Source organism: Ornithorhynchus anatinus, chromosome 4, assembly GCF_004115215.2.
Source record: "Ornithorhynchus anatinus isolate Pmale09 chromosome 4, mOrnAna1.pri.v4, whole genome shotgun sequence".
NCBI lineage: Eukaryota > Metazoa > Chordata > Mammalia > Monotremata > Ornithorhynchidae > Ornithorhynchus > Ornithorhynchus anatinus.
The window spans coordinates 134033110-134052494 of NC_041731.1; the positions used below are offsets into that span (position 1 = coordinate 134033110).

At 52.1% G+C, this 19385-nt stretch overlaps 1 protein-coding gene across 5 annotated transcripts in view; it reads right to left on the reverse strand.

Moving 5' to 3' along the window:
* SH3BP2 (SH3 domain binding protein 2) overlaps positions 1-19385 on the reverse strand; it is a 128275-nt gene that overhangs the window by 17433 nt on the left and 91457 nt on the right. For all 5 annotated transcript variants that reach the window (XM_029064039.2, XM_029064040.2, XM_029064038.2 and 2 more), the window contains 2 exons: positions 6494-6633; positions 4401-4503 (listed from right to left, as the gene is read on the reverse strand). In XM_029064039.2, the coding sequence (XP_028919872.1) occupies positions 4401-4503; positions 6494-6633 (243 nt within the window). The remainder of the gene's footprint in view (positions 1-4400; positions 4504-6493; positions 6634-19385) is intronic.

A 19385-nucleotide genomic window follows, 5' to 3' on the forward strand; every position in this document is an offset into this window, starting at 1 on the left:
TTATTTTTGGGTTGTACTCTCCCCCAAGCGCTTAGTACAGTGCTCCACACACAGTAAGCGCTCAATAAAGATGACTGTTAAGCGCTGACTAGGTGCCAGGCACTGAATTAAGCCCTGGGATAGATACAAGCTGGTTTGGACACAGTCTATGCCCCACACGAGGTTCACAATCTTCACCCCCGTTGCACTGATGAGGGAACTGAGGCCCAGAGAAGTGAAGTGACTTGCCCAAGGTCACACAGCAGAACCCAGTTCCTCTAACCCCCGGGCCTGTGCTCCATCCACTAGGCCTCGCCGCTCCTGGTGATAGCGTAGCTCGGTCAGGGAGCGACAACGAGAAAGACAGGTGAGCCTCGGTCCCGGGACGGATAACAGGGGCAGAGGGGGTGACTCTGAGGCTGGTGGTTCACACGGTGCCTCTCTTGCCCTCTCGTCCCTGCCTGGCACCTTCCCAGTGCCCGTGGGCGAGGGGGCAGCCTTGCTGCCAAGCGCCCTTGGGTTTTTCATCCGCAGGACGGTCTCTGCGGCGTTTACAAAGAAAGCAGTAGATTGGTTGGTACTGATGCCCCACTCAGTTCCATCAAGAGGGAGGATCTGAAATTCCCTGGGGGCTGATTTTAGGATTCTGTTCGCCAGGGGGTACGGAAGGAGAGACAAGAGACAAAATTTTTCCCTTCGAACTTGCCCTTCCTTTATTGTGACCCACTGGATAGAGCCCGGGCCTGGTAGTCAGAAGATCTTAGGTTCTGATCCCGGCTCCACCACTTGTTTGCTGTGTGACTTGGGGCAAGTCATTTAATGTCCTGGTGCCTCAGTTCCCTCGTCTGTAAAATGGGGATTGAGATTGTGAGCCCCATGTGGGACCCGGACTGGTGCCCAAGCTGATTAACTTGTATCTCCCCCAGCGCTTAGAACAGTGCCTGGCACAGAGTAAGTGGTTAACGAATACCACAATTATTTTATTATTATTATTCTTATATGATGACCATCTGACTTAATTTCCCATATGATTATGTTGCTGCTTCTTCTCTGTAAATGGAAAACATGTAGAGAAATCTTCGCGCGCTGTTTACTCCAGAAAATGTCTTCCCTCATTCTCATATGTCCAATCATATAGCCCTCGGTGGGCTAAATGAGAAGTAGTGTGGCCTCATGGAAAGAGCAGGGCCCTGGGAGTCAGTGGACCTGGGTTCTAATCCCGGCTCTGCCACTTGTCTGCTGTGGGACCGTTGGCAAGTCACTTCTCTGTGCCTCAGTTATCTTATTTATGAAATGGGGATAAAAATTGGGAGCCCCACAGGGAACGTGGCCTGTATCCAACTTGATTAGCTTCTATCTACCCCGGCGTTCAGTACGGTGGCGGGTATCTAGTAAGTGTTAACAAATATCATTTAAAAAACAAGTGTAACTGTATATTTTGAGAAGCAGCGTGGCTCAGTGGAAAGAGCCCGGGCTTGGGAGTCAGAGGTCATGAGTTCGAATCCCAGGTCGGCCACTTGTCAGCTGGGTGACCGTGGGCAAGTCCCTTAACCTCTCTGTGCCTCAGTTACCTCATCTGTAAAATGAGGATTAAGACTGTGAGCCTCATGTGGGACAACCTAATCACCCCGTATCTCCCCCTGCGCTTAGAACAGTGCTCTGCGCATAGTAAGCGCTTAACAAATACCAACATTATTATATTTTCTAGTTACTGGACACCTGGGCTTCACAGGTCCTATCTGTGGCTTCCTTGGCCCCGAGAGAGAAGCAGCACGACCTAGCGGATTGAGCAGGGGCCTCAGAGCCGGAAGGCCCTGGATTCAAATCCCGGATCTGCCTCTGCTCGGTCAAATTCAGGGAGGATCCCGTCGCCGCTCGGCTCCACGGTCCAGATGGCCGCCTCTCCTCCTGATCCAACTCCCATCTGGCTTCCTTCCTCCCCTGCAGCCCCTCCCTGCTACCCCAGAGCGAAAACCAGAGTGTCACTCATGGGCCACAGAGCCCCAGCCCTTCCGTCCTCACCGTGAGCCGGCCACCCGGCCAGGATGTGGGATTGCCCCCTCCCGCTCGACGAGCCAAGAGGTCGGGGGGTGGTTGGCTTTGTGGATGGGGGGAGAGGGGAAACGGGGAGGGGGTGAGGCAGTATTCTGGGCTACCTGCACGCAAGTTATATGTTCTGACCTGGCCTCTAATAATAATAATAATAATAATGTTGCTATTTGTTAAGCGCTTATTATGTGCCGAGCACTGTTCTAAGCGCCGGGGGAGATACAGGATAATCAGGCTGTCCCATGTGGGGCTCACCGTCTCAATCCCCATTTTACAGATGAGGTAACTGAGGCACAGAGAAGTGAAGGGACTTGCCTACAGTCGCACAGCTGACAAGTGGCAGAGGCAGGATTCAAACCCATGACCTCTGACTACCAAGCCTGTGCTCTTTCTACTGAGCCACGCTGCTTCTATAACAACTAGTATTTCTTCAGCGCTTACCACGTGCTGGGGACTGTACTAAGCGCTGGGACGGATACAAGCAAACTGGGTTGGACACAGTCCCCGTCCCACAGGGGCTCACAGTCTCAACCCCCCTTTTACAGATGAGGTAACTGCAGCACAGAGAATAATAATAATAATAATAAATGATTATGTTATTTCTTCCACGCTTGCTATACACCAAGCACTGTTCTAAATGCTGGGGTAGATACATGGTACTAAAGTTGTCCCACACGGAGCTCACAATCTTAACCCCCGTTTTACAGATGAGCTGAGGCACAGAGAAGTGAAGTGGCTTGCCCAAGGTCACACAGAACCCACGCCTTCTGACTCCCAAGACTGCGCTCGATCCATGACGCCACACGGTTTCTCTGATTCTCTGCCCAGGCCCCGGGGTTTGGGCAGATCCCCCAAGCTTTGCCAAATGGGAATTAGGCACGAGGGACATGGACCGTGCCCATCCCCATTAGCTTTTATCTACCCCAGGGCTTACTTAATACAGCGCCTGGTATGTAGTAAGCACTTAGCAAATACCGTTAAAAAAAAAAAAATAGAAGTTTCCCCAGGCTTGGCATTTCCCCTTCTGTGCTATAGGGAAAATGGTCCCGGTCCTACATTAATCCTACGATGTTGGGAGGCGGGGGGAAGGAGGAATCAATGAGAAGAGACCGTAAGCTCGTCGTGCGGGAGGGAATGTGTCTGTTTTTTCATTCATTCAATTGCGTTTATTGAGCGCTTACTGTGTGCAAAGCACTGTACTAAGTACTCGGGAGAGTACAGTATAACAACAGACACATTCCTGCCCCCAACGAGCTCAGTCTGGAGGGGGAGACAGACATTAATATACATAAATAAATAGATAAATAAATAAATAACATATGGGTGGGGGGAGACAGACATTAATATAATTATCTAAATAAATCAATATATTACAGATATAGGTGCTGTGGGGCTGGGAGGGAGGATGAATGAAGGAGCAAGAGCGGCGCAGAAGGGAGTGGGAGAAGAGGAGCGGAGGGTTAGTCAGGGAAGGCTTCTTGGAGGAGATAAGGTTTCCGGTTTATTGTTCTATTATATTCTCCCAAGCGCTTAATACAGTGCTCTGCACGGAATGTGTGCTCAATAAATACGACTGAATGAAGGAGTCCTGCCCAGATTCAAGGAACCTGAAATGAAATGCAGTCAAGGAAGGGAAAGGAAGGAATGTGAATGACTGTGAGGCCTAGTGGAAATGACACAGGACTGTGATTAATCCAAGCTCTGCCCCTTTCCTGTTGTCAGTCCCGGAGCAAGTTACTCAATCTCTCTGGCCTCAGTTTCCTCATCTCTAAGACGCTTGCTCTCTCTCTTCCTCAGAACTTGGACTCCATGAGGGGACGGGGCGGTTTCAGACCCGATCGGCCCGCGTTCATTCATTCAATCGTATTTATTGAGCGCTTACTGTGTGCAGAGCACCGTACTAAGCGCTTGGAATGTACAATTCGGCAACAGATAGAGACAATCGCTGCCCGACGACGGGATCTGGTCGGGCGCTAAGCGCAGAGAAAGCGCTGGATGCGCACCACCAGCACACGAGGGGAAGCAATGTGGCTCAGTGGAAAGAGCCCAGGATAGGGAGTCAGAGTTCTAATGCCGGCTCCGCTTCCTGTCTGCTGTGTGACCTTGGGCAAGCCGCTTCACTTCTCTGTGCCTCACTGACCTCATCTGTAAAAGGAGGATTAAACCTGTGAACCCCACGTGGGACAACCTGATTACCTCGTATCTGCTCCCGCGCTCAGAAGAGCTCTCGGCACGTAGTAAGCGCTTAACAAATAACCATAATTATTATTATTATGAGCCAAAGTGACTCCCTCCGAGTCACACAGGCCCACAGCCCCACTGCCAGCCGACCGGGTCGCAAATTAGCCCCGCGGTGGCGACCCGTAACTCACCGATTGTAGCCGCTCAACGAGAAGGCTCCCTGCGGAGAGGCTGACGTGCTGCTCTTGAAGTAATAGATACATCTCTTGTGGATGATCACAAACCTCAGTGGCCCTGGGGACAAGAAGCACAGGGACAGGTGAGCGAGGGGTTGGGCGGTGACCAGAGGAGCGGAGCGGGCTGGTGGAAGGAGTAGGGGATTGGGGCGTCAGAGGGCCCGGATTCCCATCCTGGCTCTGCCACTTGTCTGCTGTGCGACCCCCCCGTCAAGTCACTTTGCTTCTCTGGGCCTCAGTTTCTTCATCTGTAAAATGGGGATTCATTCATTCATTCAATCATACTTACTGAGTGCTTACTGTGGGCAGAGCACTGTACTAAGGGGTTGGAAAGTACAGTTCGGCAACAGAGACAATCCCTGCCCACACCGGGCTTACAGTCTAGAAGGGGGGAGACGGACAGCAAAATGAGTAAACAGGCGTCAATATCAATAAATAGATTTATAGGTATATGCACATCAAAACAAGTGAACAGCATCAATATAAATAGAATTATAGATATATACATATATAACTAAGCGCCGTGGGGTGGCGGGGGGGGGCGGGGAAGAGCAAAGGGACTGAGTCGAGGTGATGCGGGAGAGCTGAGGAAAAGGGGGGCTTAGTCTGGGAAGGCCTCTTGGAGGAGGTGAGCCTTCAGTAGGGTTTCCAAGTGTTGGGGGAGAGTGATTGGTGGATTTGAGGAATTGAATTTGATCTGCATTCTCCCTCCTACTCGGAATGTGAGCCCCCTGTGGAAGAGGGACCATGTCCGACCTTATGAACGTATTTGTAATCCATTTATTTGTACTTTTATCTGTAATTTATTTATTTACATTAATGTCTCCCCCCTAAACTGTAAGCTCATTGTGGGCAGGGACAGTGACTGTTTATTGTTGTACTCTCCCAAGCACTTAGTACAGTGCTCTGCACTCAGTAAGCGCTCAATAAATACAAATGACTTGACTGAAAGCCGCTCCGTCGTTGGCAGGAGTGTTTCAACATAAGCAGGGCTGAGAAAAGGGAAGGAGAGATCCGACTTGGAATCTCCGCGTAATCTCGGCTCTGCTCCAGCCCCAGCTTCCACCCAGCAGTTTGGCTCGGGAACGATTAGGGGAAATCGGGGAATTTATTTCTGTTCATGTCCATCTCCTCCTCTAGACCTTAAGCTCGTCGTGGGCAGGGGATGTGCCTATCGTTATCTTGTCCTCTCCCAAGCACTTAGCACAGTGCTCTGAAGCGCTCAATAAATACGACCAAGCGCCTGAATGTTTACTCGGTAGCGTGAGCCGGTTTGGCAGAAGCGTGCCACGGGGCTGGAGGAAGCAGTCGTGCACACGAGAACCGCTCCGGAAACGGCTGTGTACACGCGTGCCGCTCCAGTCAATTCCACAGCACGAGCTCTCTTCAAAGGAGTCCTGTGCATTTTAAGAGAACTGGAGAGGAGTGGTAGTAATAGGGGTATTTATTAGGCACCTCCTGGGTGCGTTGCACTGTAATTAAGCATTTGGAAGAGCATTCGGAAGAGTACACAATAATAATAATTATGGTGTTTGTTAAGAGCTTATTTTGTGCCAGGCACTGTTCCAAGCACTGGGGTGAATACAAGCCAATTGGGTTGGACACAGTCCCTGTCCCACATGGGGCTCACAGTCTAAATCCCCATTTTCCAGATGAGGGTAACTGAGGCCCAGAGAAGTGAAGTGACTTGCCCAAGGTCATAGACACGACAAGTGGGGGAGCCCAGATTAGAACCCAGGACATCAGAAGCAAGCGCAAATCCCCTCCCCTCCGGCGGCTTCCACTCTAGGAGCGGGGGAGGACAGACCAATATTTCCAAGGGTGGGCACCTTCCGTGCCTCGTCTTTCTTTTTTTTTAAGACATCTGCTGAGCATTTACTATGTTCCAGGCACCGTACTAAGCGTCGGGATAGTTACAGTTGATCCGGTCGGACACCGTCCTCCGTCTCCCTGGCTGGGGCTTCCCATCCCGGGGATGGGGGAGAGGGGGAGAGGGGTTGGATCGCGTATCCCCGGGGCCCAAATGAGGAAGGAGAGAGGGGACTTACATTTCAGCAGCTGCAGCTGGGTGCCTCCCTTCTTGTGAAGATAGCCGGACTTGACCACGCCCCCCGGCATGGTCAGGAGGTTCTGGGCCCCGATGGCCTTCATGGGGATGGGCCAATTCTGCTCCTCGGCTGCCATGGTGCTGAAATCGACAGAGGAAGGAGAGGGGTCCGAGGGTGAGGCCATTGCTTTCGGGAAGGCGAGCCGAAAGGGTCTCCCCCCGCTCCCGGCCTTCAGAAACGGCAAACAACACCCGCCACCGCGGTGTCTCAAAGATTCCGGGAAGTCGACGCCGGGATGAGTTTCAGAAAGTCCCAAAGCCCATGCGAGCCATCGGAGACGCTCTCCTCTGTGACAGAGAGGCGTGTGGCCGAGTTACGGCTTCACGAGGCACAGATGGAGAACGTTGCCAAGGCGACGGCATTTTCTGTGACAAATAATAATAATAATAATGGTATTCGTTCGGTTCTTACTCCGTGCCAGGCACCGCACTGAGAACTACGGTAGATACGAGCTAATCAGTCCCCGTCCCACGTGGGGCTCACGGTCTTCATCCCCAGTTTACGGATGGGGGAACTGAGGCACGGAGGAAATGAAGTGACTCGACCCAGGTCACACAGCAGACAAGTGGTGAAACTGGTATTAAACCCCAGGTCCTTCTGACTTCCAGGCCCGGGTGCTATCCACTAGGCTACGCTAAACTCATTCATTCATTCAATAGTATTTATTGAGCGCTTCCTATGTGCAGAGCACTGGACTAAGCGCTTGGAATGTACAAACGGGCAACAGATAGAGACAGTCCCTGCCCTTCGACGGGCTTACGGTCTAATCGGGGGAGACAGACCAAAACGATAAAATACGCTAAATGGGAGGCCACCGTCAGCCAGAGGCTTAGTTTGCAAGATGAAGGGGGGTTGGGGGTAAGGAGGACAATCTCATATTGCCAAATCGGCTGGAAACACTGTGGGCATGTCACCCTCCCTCCTCAAAAACCCCCAGTGGTTGCCTATCAACCTTCGCACGAAGCAGAAACTCCTCCCTCTTGGCTTCCAAGCCGTCCATCCCCTCGCCCCCTCCTACCTCACCTCCCTTCTCTCCTTCTCCATCCCAACCCTCACACTCCGCTCCTCTGCCGCCGCTCACCTCCTCACGGTCCCTCGTTCGTGCCTGTCCCGCCGTCGACCCCCGGCCCGCATCCTCCCGCTGTCCCGGCAGGCCCTCCCTCCTCACCTCTGCCAAACTCTCTGCCCCCCTTCAAAGCCCTCCTGAGAGGTCACCTCCTCCAGGAGGCCTTCCCACACTGAGCCCCCCTTTTCCTCCGCTCCTCCTCCCCTCCCTCCCTCTGCTCTACCCCCTTCCCCGCCCCATAGCACTTGTGTATACGCGTACATATTTATTATTCTATTTATTTTATTAATGATTTGTATATATCTATAATTCTATTTATTCATATTGATGCTATTGATGCCTGCCTATTTGCTTTGTTTTGATGTCTGCTTCCCCCCTTCTAGACTATGAGCCCGTTGTTGGGTAGGGATCGTCTCTATCTCTTGCCAAATTGTGCTTTCCAAGCGCTTAGCAGAGTGCTCTGCACACAGCAAGCGCTCAATGAATACAATTAAACGAACGAATGACCGATTCTTCCTTCAGCAAGTCACACCGTCGTGGGCGGGGAGGAGCACGTGCTGTCGGAAGAACGCTCCCTATTTTGGCCGTTCTAGCTAAAGCCGAAAATGAGCGGAGGCGCCGAAGCGCACCTCCTTCCAGGACTACGGTGATCGGATCGGAGGGAGTCCAGGGCCCCTCCTACGGCTCACGGCTGCTCGACGGAGCCAGGAAAAAATCAAAAATCCTACGAACGACGGATCCTTACCGTTTCCCCTTTCTCCCCGTGCAGTGGTGGAGCGGCCATGAGCGTGGGAATTTGGTGGGTTACGCGCTCTAAGGCAAATCGCCGCAGCCCTGTGTGTGGTGTATATATATATATGTAAATATTGCATATATCTGTTATTTATTTATTTATATTAATCTCTGCCTGCCCCTCTAGACCTTGAGCTCGTCGTGGGCCGGGAATGTGTCTGTTTGTTGGAGAATTAGCGTGGCTTAGTGGAAAGAGCTCGGGCTTGGGCGTCAGAAATCGTGGGTTCTCATCCCAACTCTGCCACTTGTCTGCTGTGTGGTCTTGGGCAGGCCACTTAACTTCTCTGAGCCTCAATTCCCTCATCTGGAAAATGGGGATTGAGACTGTGAGCCCCACGTGGGACAACCTGATTACCTTGTATCTACCCCAGCCCTTAGAACGGTGCTTGGCATATAGTAAGCACTTCACAAATAACATAATTATTACTCTACCCCCCAGGTTCTCGGTACAGTGCTTTGCACACAGTAAGCGCTCAATAAATACGATTGAATGAATGAATGCTGATACAAAGCATATTAAGCACCACCTCTTCCCCTCCGCTTAAGCACAATATCCTGTGCCCTGGCTTCTCACTCAATCGGCAGTGCGGCACCGGGCATCCTCTCGCAATCAGAGCTCATTCCAACTTATTTATTGAGCGCGTACCGCGTGCCGAGCACTCTACTAAGCGCTTGGGAGAGTACGATAGGACAATAAAGAGACAGATTCCCTCCGTCCAAGGCACAGGCAAAGCGCTCTCCCCAAGAACCAGTTTAATAACCTCAGCACAAAAAGATGTTTCTACTTCCCTCCTGCCATAACAGCCCCACCGAGCCCCGGCTGAAATCTATAATTACGCGGCGTCCCTGGCTCAGCCGAAACTGAAACTTAGCCCTTCTCACAAAAACCTCAATACTGCCACTGGCGAGGTGCCACACCGGGCGGAGATTAACAATAATATAAATAATATAAATAATAATTAGCAACGATTGTGGTATTTGTTAAGCACTCCCTGTGTGCCCAGACACTCTACTAAGCGCTGGAGTGGATACAAGCAAATCGGGTTGGACTCAATCCCTGTCCCAAGTGGGGCTCACGGTCACCATTCCTATTTTCCAGATGAGGTAACTGAGGTACCGAGAAGTTAAGTGACTTGCCCAAAGTCACCCAGCAGACAAGTGGCGGAGCCGGGATTAGAACCCATGACTTTCTGATTCCCAGGCCCGGCTCTACCCACTACGCCATGCTGTCTCTGGAGGGGCAGACACATCCCCGTCTCCAGAAACGGACTAGCGAGCGTCTTGGGGGAGGGCGGAGGTGCCGACCCGAAAGTAGAGACGGGCGACATTTCCCGTTTCCCTCATCGCTCCTGAGGAAACCGACAGCGTGCCTCAGTGGAAAGAGGCTAGGCTTGGGGGGCAGAGGTCATGGGTTCAAATCCCGACTCAGCCACTTGTCAGCTGTGTGACTTTGGGCAAGTCACTTCACTTCTCTGGGCCTCAGTTACCCCATCTGTAAAATGGGGATGAAGACTGTGAGCCCCTCGTGGGAAACCTGATTACCTTGTATCCACCCCAGCGCTTAGAACAGTGCTTTGCATATTCATTCAATAGTATTTATTGAGCACTTACTATGTGCAGAGCACTGTACTACTACTAATAATAATGTTGGTATTTGTTAAGCGCTTACTATGTGCAGAGCACTGTTCTAAGCGCTGGGGTAAACACAGGGGAATCAGGTTGCCCCACGTGGAACTCACAGTCTTAATCCCCATTTTACAGATGAGGGAACTGAGGCACAGAGAAGTGAAGTGACTAAGCGCTTGGAATGTACAAATGGGTAACAGAGACAGTCCCTGCCCTTTGACGGGCTTACGGTCTAATCGGGGGAGACAGACAGACAAGAACAATGGCAATAAATATAGTAATAATAATAATATAGTAAGTGCTTAACAAATGCCATCATCATCATCATCAACCGACCCACCCTCCACCTCCCCATCCACTTGCTCTGAGAGCTCAGGTTAGAAGATCCACCGTGGGAAAAAAAGGAACTCTGGAGGAAAAGAACAATCGTCCAACTCCGCTCCTCCAGGCCGAGCGGTGTGGGAGGAGATAATAATCATAATAATAACTGTGGGATTTGTTAAGCGGTCACTGTGTGCCGGGCATTGTGCTAAGCCCCGCGGGGGAATTCATTCATTCATTCATTCAATAGTATTTATTGAGCGCTTACTATGTGCAGAGAGCACTGTACTAAGCGCTTGGGATGAACAGGTCGGCAACAGATAGAGACAGTCCCTGCCATTTGACGGGCTTACAGTCTAATCGGGGGAGACGGACAGACGAGAACGATGGCGATAGATAGAGTCGAGGGGAAGAACGTCTCGTAAAAACCGATGGTAACTAAATAGAATCGAGGCGATGTACAATTCATTAACAAGATAAATAGGGTAATGGAAATATATACAGTCGAGCGGACGAGTACGGTGCTGCGGGGAGGGGAAGGGAGAGGTGGAGGAGCAGAGGGAAAGGGGGAAAAGAGGGTTTAGCTGCGGAGAGGTGAAGGGGAGGTGGCAGAGGGAGTAGAGGGAGAAGAGGAGCTCAGTCTGGGAAGACCTCTTGGAGGAGGTGAGTTTTAAGTAGGGTTTCGAAGAGGGGAAGAGAATCAGTCTGGCGGAGGTGAGGAGGGAGGGCGTCCCGGGACCGCGGGAGGACGCGACCCGGGGGTCGACGGCGGGACGGGCGAGACCGGGGGACGGCGAGGAGGCGGGCGGCGGAGGAGCGGAGCGTGCGGGGTGGGCGGTGGAAAGAGAGAAGGGAGGAGAGGTAGGAAGGCGCAAGGTGATGGAGAGCCTTGAAGCCTAGAGTGAGGAGGAGGGAGAATACAAGCTAATCAGGTTGGACACAGTCCCGGTCCCACGTCGGGTTCACAATCTTCATCCCCATTTTACAGATGAGGGAACTTTGCTGATCTGGTGAGAAGCGAGGAGCTTCCATCTCTCGCTCTACGAAGAACTGCTTTCGTGTCCCAAACCCGAGCCCTAGCAGAGTTCTCTTGGTGACGTTCACCGCCACGCTCCGCTAGCCCATTGGAGACAGAGAGTAAGCAACGCTACTATTCCCCCAAAGCGCTCGGCACGGCGCTCTGCACACCACCAACGCTCAATTAATACCATCGACGCACCGAGCCGAGCCGGGAACCTAATTACGGGCAGGGAACGCGTCTGCTAATTCTCTTGTGTTGTCCTCTCCCAAACTCTTAGTCCAGTGCTATGCACGTAGTAAGCGCTCAATAAATACCATCGGGTGGCCAATAAGCATTCATTCATTCAATAGTATTTACTGAGCACTTACTATGTGCAGAGCACTGTACTAAGCGCTTGGAATGAACAAGTCGGCAACAGATAGAGACATCGGCCGTTGGCTAGCAGGATTTCCCTTTTTTCGGGGGGGGATGACAGATAGAAAGATTTCCACATTAGCTGGAAATCAAACCATACCCCAACACTTTCCCATGCTGCCCGTCAGTCACTGCTCCCCCAAATGGCTTTGGAATGATCCAGGGGTGAAGTCTCAGGTTCGAGTCTCATTCAGGAACATAAGATGCCGGAGGCAAAATTCTCACTCATGTCCACCAATGGATTAAGTACATGCTGAGTTCAGAACCCTGCACTAAATGCTTAGCGAGGTACAGCGGCTCTTCCCTGCCCTCAAGGAGCTTGCGACTGGAGAAAGCAGCCCGGGCCTGGGTCTCAGAAGGTCACGGGTTCTAATCCTGGCTCCGTCACTCGTCTGCTGTGTGACCTCAGGTAAGTCACTTCATTTCTCTAGGCCTCAGGTCCCTCATCCGTAAAATGAGGAAGGAGACTGTGAGCCCCACATGGGACAGGGACTGTGTCCAACCCGATTTGCTTGTATCCACCCCAGTGCTCAGGACAGTGTCTGGCACATAGTAACTGCTTAACAGATACCGTTATCATGATTATCATCATCATTAACGGGGAGAGATTAACGGGAAATAACTGGCATTATTTATAAAAAGGGCGGGAGGAAGATACTCGCTCAAGTACGTAAGGATGAGGCAGCGGAGGAAATCACCGAACGGAGAGCAGGATAGTCATCGATACGTCAGGGCCGAGGGCTGGACTCCAAAAGGTGCGTTTCGCGGGTCAGGAGCGGCAGTGAGGTTGGCATGACTACTCGCTGCCTTTACCCCGAAGGGAAGCCGAGCCCAGCGCGCCGTCAGGGCCGGGGGCCATCTGCCACATTGCCACAGACCGATTCTTGAAAGTCACCTGACAGATTTTCAGCGGTTGGAAGGGAAAAGGGAAATGGCACCATCTGGAACCTCCGCTATTCGGCCGGACGATCCGCGGGAGAGGATCTGGGATCTCACACACCCAGGTCGGGGGACCCAACCGAGGACGGGGCGGGGGCCTCACCCCCACATTTAAGAGAAGCAGCCCGGCCTGGTGGACAGAGCACGGGCCTGGGAGTCGGAGGATCTGGATTCTAATCCCGGCTCTGCCACGCGTCTGCTATGTGACCTTGGGCACGTCATCTGACTGTGCCTCGGTTACCTCATCTGTAAAAAATGGGGATTAAAATCTACTCCCTCCTATTTAGACTATGAGCTCCGGGTGGAACGGGGACTAGTCCAAGCTGATTAACATGTACCTGCCCCAATTCTTAGAATAGTGGTTAGCACATAGCAAGCACTCAAAGAATACTAATAGTATTATTATTATTATTATTTGAAACCTGGCTCCCTGGATCCAGGGAGGTAGCAATCTTCAATCAATCAATCAGTCAATGGTATTTACTGAGCGCTATCACTGTGCTGGGGAGACTGCGGCACTTATGTACATATCTGAAGTGTATTCATATTAATATCTCTCTCTCCCCATCTAGACTGCGAGCTCACTGTGGGCAGGAAATGGGTCTAACAACTCTGTTTGTATTGTACTTTCCCAAGCGCTCAGTACAGCGCTCTCCACACAGTAAGCGCTCAATCAATACAACGGATTGAGCGACTGACACAACGTACCAGAGTCGACAGACCCGCTCTCCGCCCACGGGGAGCTGGCAGCGTAGACGGGGAGACGGAGATGAAAATAAATCAATTAGGGAGGCGGGCATAAGTGCCGACAGAGAGTCCTGGGGACAGAGGAGGCCGAAGGACCTGCCCGCGATTCACAAAAACCAAAGGATGGGGTCGGCAATAATGATAGTGACATGGTAATTCGGGACAGAGAAGCAGCCTGGCATGGTGGACAGAGCCCGGGCCTGGGAGACAGAAGGTCTGGGTTCTAAACCTGGCTCTGCCACTTGGCTGCTGTGCGACCACGGGCAAGTCCCTTCACTTCTCTGGGCCTCAGTTCCCTCATCTGTAAAATGGGGATTAAGACTGTGAGCCCCACAAGGGGACAGGGACTGTGCCCAATCCGAGGACCTTCAGGGCTTAGAAAATGCCCGGAACGTAGTAAGCACTTAATGAATGCCATTATCATCATCATCATCATCGTTATGTGCCAGGCTCTGTGAGGAGCACTGGGGCAAATTCAAGGAAACCAGATTGGACATGATCTCGACCCCGCGGGGGGCTTCCAGTCTAAGAGGGAGGGAGGACAGGGTGACTGTAGATGCAATCATATCAGACATAGCCTCTGTCATCCAAGGGGAGGGAGAACCTGTTTTTGTCCCCATTTTACCGCTGATGAAACTGAGGCATGGGGAGGGTAAGTGACTTGCCCAAGGTCATTCATTCAATCGTACTTATTGAGCGCTTACTGGGTGCAGAGCACTGTACCAAGCGCTTGGAAAGTACAATTCGGCAACTGAGAGAGACACAGAGACAATCCTTACCCAACAACGGGCTCACAGTCTAGAAGAATGTTATTTGTTAAGCGCTTACTATGTGCCAAGCACTGTTCTAAGCACTGGAGGAGGTACAAAGTCATCAGGTTGTCCCATGTGGGGCTCACAGTCTTCATCCCCATTTCACAGATGAGACTGAGGCACAGAGAAGTGAAGGGACTTGCCCAAAGTCACACAGCTGACAAGCGGCGGAACCGGGATTAGAACCCCCGACCTCTGACTCCCAAGCCCGGGTTCTTCCCACTGAGCCCCGCAGCAAGCAAATGGCAGAGCTAGAACCCGGGTCCTTCGACTCTCAGGCCCGTGCTCTTTCCGCTCTGCCATCCTACTTCTCTATCACCATATTTTCTCGATTTGCTAATAAATAATCAAAGGGAACCCCCCGTACAGGGGACGCTCTGAACGAGAGTCCTGGGTGCGAGGATCTTGCAAGGAAACGGCTGAGAGGTTTCCCCGGTTCAGAACTGGGAGGGGAAAGGCAGATTCCCGGAGGCTTTGGATCCCGTTAAAGCCCCTCCCTATATTCTCCCCTTCCTTAGCCCCTCAGCACATAAGTATATATTCTTAATTTATTTCTATTTATGTTGGTCTCCCCGTCTAGACTGTAAGCTGCTTGTGGGCAGGGCCCAGATCTACCAACTCTGTTGTACAGTACAGTGCTTAGTCCAGTGTTCTTCACGAAGCAGAATGAAACGTGAAGCACCGTGGCTTAGTGGTTAGAGCCCGGGCCTGGGAGTCAGAGGATCTGGCTTCTCATCCCAGCTTCACCACAGGTTTGCTGTGTGACCTTGGGTAAGTCACTTCCCTTCCCTAGGCCTCAGTTACTTCATCTGTAAAATGGCGATTATGAGCGTGAGCCCCAAGTGGGACAGGGATCGTGTCCAACCTGATTGAATTGTATCACCCCAGTGCTCAGGACAGCGTTTTATACCTAGTAAGCGCTTAACAAATGCTGTTAAAAAAAAAAACCCCAAAACGAAATAACACTGATTGATCGATTAAACGAGTAACCGCTCTTCTCCCCATGGCGTTGACCTGACGGGTTCCCCAAAACCAGGCTCGAGGTGTCCAGCAGCCCCACGAGAGACCAGATCTTCACACGATTGATTTCTACCGAGGACCAGACTGTTGAAGAAGGGGAATGCGTTGGCGATACTCTCCCAAGCGCTTAGTACAGTGCTCTGCAGGCGGTAGGACTGTCTGATTGACCGAAGGGTCGGAGCCCGGGCCAGCCCTCTCGGACCAGAATGCCGGCCGGAGCGGACCGGAGAGGAAGGTGGGGTGGGGAAACCCTCGTCCCCCCGGCTGGAAGCCACCCGAAGGGGGTCGGGGGTGGGGACAGAGCGTGTGTTCGCTCTGAGAGGTGGCGTGCGGCCGGGGGTCGTGGGCCAGAGGCGATCTGCAAGTCGCCATGGGAAGCCGGGGACCTCGTCTGACCGCACGACTTCCGCTTCGCCGACCCGACCTGGCGGGGAGGCGTAGGCCCCTCTGGTCTCAGATGAGGGGAAGTCACGTTACCGACCCTTCGATTACCCAACGGCGGGCCCCGCGGAGCTTCGCTGCAGCGAGGGGAAGTCGGGCTGGAGCCCTCTGGGTGGGGGGCGGGGGACTGGCGGTGGGGCGGGGAGGGCGGGAACGAGGACACGCTAAAAGAAACGCTCCGTGACCCGCCTCTTTCCCTTGGAGGTCTCGGAAGAGAGCCGGAAAATGTACTCTAATAATAACTGGGGTATTTGTTAAGCGTTTACTCTGGGTCAGACACTGCGCTAAGCGTTGGCGTGGGAAGCAAATCGGTTTATAATAATGTTGGTATTTGTTAAGCGCTTACTATGTGCAGAGCACTGTTCTAAGCGCTGGGGGAGATACAGGGGAATCAGGTCGTCCCACGTGAGGCTCACAGCTAATCCCCATTTGACAGTTGAGGTAACTGAGGCACAGAGGAGTTAAGTGACTCGCCCACAGTCACACAGCTGACAAGGGGCAGAGCCGGGATTCGAACTCATGACCTCCGACTCCCAAGCCTGAGCCCTTTCCACTGAGCCACGCTGCTTCTCGAAGCAGCGTTTAGACACAGTTCTCTCCGCCAGACCACCAGGGGTTGAGGAGAGGGTGGAGGAGGGAGATGTTTGGGATGACGAGCATCCGGGCTCATTCCTTCTCCCTTCTGTGGCGTCTCTGGATCTGTCACCTTTGGGCATTTGATAATAATAACGATAAAATTCCGGTACTTGCTAAGCGCTTACTTTGTGCCAGGCACCGTACTAAGCGCTGGGGTGGATACAAGTAAATCGGGATGGAATATCAGCCCGTAACCCCCACGGTACTTATGGAAATATCTTTAAATGATATATTATCAATTATTTATTTGTATTAATGTCCGTCTCCCCCTCTAGACCGTAAGCTCGCCGTGGGCAGGGATCGCGCCTGCCAACTCCGTTATCGGGTACTCTCTCAAGTGCTCCGCACACAGTGGTCCACAAATACCACTGATAGAATGACTGATTTCCAGGTCACTGTTTGATGAAGAACTAGGACGTGGCCACTTCTCCTTCCTCTCAGTGGAGCTGGTCTCCCGCATTTGACTGTAAGCTCCTCGAGGGCAGGGGTCGCGTCGATTCATCCAAGCCCTTAGAACGGCGCTCAGTAAATACCAATGGATTGATCGGGGAAGAGGGAGGAGGAGGATATCATCCCACTGGGGCAGGGCGGGAAGAGGGAAATAACTTCGGTCAGAGTCTAAAATCTGGTTAGGAAAAGACGGAGAAAGCGCCCGTGAAGGCGGGAGGAATCCTATTCATTCATTCAAGAGTATTTAATAATAATAATGTTGGTACTTGTTAAGCGCTTACTATGTGCAGAGCACTGTTCTAAGCGCTGGGGGAGATACAGGGTCATCAGGTTGTCCCATGTGAGGCTCACACTTAATCCCCATTTTACAGATGAGGTAACTGAGGCACAGAGAAGTTAAGTGACTCGCCCACAGTCACACAGCTGACAAGTTGTTGAGCGCTTACTATGTGCAGAACACTGTACTAAGCGCTTGGAATGTACAATTCGGCAACAGAGACAATCCGTGCCCATTGACGGGCTCACAGTCTAATCGGGGGAGACGGACGGACAAAAACGATAGCAATAAATAGAATCTAGGGGATGTACATCTAATTAACAAAATAAATAGGGTAATAAAAATATATACAAATGTCAGGAGGAGTTGAGGGGAAGGTTGGGAAGGGGAATGTCAGAAGGGGGGCATCACCCCCCGACTCCCTAGTGGGACTTCCAATCCGGTGTCGTTGTTTTGAGCTTCTCTCAAGACCACCAGCCTTCCTGAGGAGGGATTTCAAAGGGAGGCTCCCAGGAATCTTTCTTCCTAATGACCCGCAACTCGGAAATCAATAACAATAACAATGATAATAATTCTGGTATTGGTTAAGCACTTATTATGTGCTGGGGCGGATACAAGAAAATCGGGTCGGACACAATCCCCGTCCCACACAGGGCTCCCGGCCTTCATCCCCATTTTCCAGAAGAGGTAACTGAGGCCCAGAGAAGTGAAGCGGCTTGCCCAAGGCCACACAGCAGACAAGTGGTAGAGCCAGTATTAGAACCCACGACCTTCTGATTCCCGGGCCCAAGCTCAGTGTGGCTCAGTGGAAAGAGCTCGGGCTTGGGAGTCAGAGGTCATGGGTTCGAATCCCGGCTCCGCCACCTGTCAGCTGTGTGACTGTGGGCAAGTCACTTCACTTCTCTGTGCCTCAGTTCCCTCATCTGTAAAATGGGGATTAACTGCGAGCCTCACGGGGGACAACCCGATGACCCCGTATCTCCCCCAGCGCTTAGAACAGTGCTCTGCACATAGTAAGCGCTTAACAAGTACCGACATTATTATTATTATTACTGCTCCTTCTATTTATCGAGCACTTTCTGTGCTCAGAGGATAGTACAAAGCGCTTGGGAGAGCACAATACCACAGAGGTGGCCGTCACACTCTCTGCCCACGACGAGCTTACAGGCTAGAGGGGGAGACAGACACGGATATAAATGCATGTTTTACAGATATGGACGTGAACGAAAAGCACCGTACTAAGCCTCGGGGAACGTAACACCAGAACACAAAGTCCCTTTGTCCTCAAGGAGCCTAGGGTCTAGTGGGTGAGAAAGACAGACCCAGACCTACAGGACTGACCAACGGTAGGGAGCAGAGATCGAACCACTTTCTCAGCACGAGAGGGCAGAATCCCAAACCGAAAGCAGCACGCGAGCGTGTAAGTGCCGAGGATCCGAATGAAACGTGGCTTCGCCAAAACCAGCACCCACGAACGTCTTTCCCGTCTCCACCCCGCACCCCGTGGGAAAGGCCCGGGAGAGGACGACTGAGCCCAGTCTTCCGGGGGTGTTTCTCGTCCCCCCAGTCCTGCTGGCCGACATAATAATGATGTTGGTACTTGTTAAGCGCTTACTATGTGCAGAGCACTGTTCTAAGCGCTGGGGGAGATACGGGGTCATCGGGTCGGCCCACGTGAGGCTCACAGTTAATCCCCATTTGACAGATGAGGTCACTGAGGCCCAGAGAAGCGAAGTGACTCGCCCACAGTCACACAGCTGAGAAGTGGCAGAGCCGGCATTTGAACCCATGACCTCTGACTCCCAAGCCCGGGCTCTTTCCATTGAGCCACGCTGCTTCTCTAGCATGACTGGAAGGATGGATTGTGACCCGTGTGCTGGAGAGCCGGACATTAGCTTTTACTGGAAAGAGGCTCGTGATGGGGTTTGGGTCTTGCTTTCGATGTCTGCTCGCGAGCCCTCTTGCAAGGGGTTTTACAAGAACCATCAGCTCAGGGCACCTTCTAGACAGTCAGGATCTCTCTCCGAAGTCTAACGCTCCGTAGACAAGTCCCGCGGATGACAGGCCGTGCTACCCAGCACCTATCACCCTGCCCACTCGCAGACTTTAGGCTGACAACCATAAACCAAGCGCTTAGTACAGTGCTCTGCACATAGTAAGCGCTCAATAAATACTATTGAATGAATGAATAAACCCGCTTTGCACCCGAACGATGGGGCTGAGGGCAAATAATAATAATAATCTTGGTATTTGGTAAGCGCTTACTACGT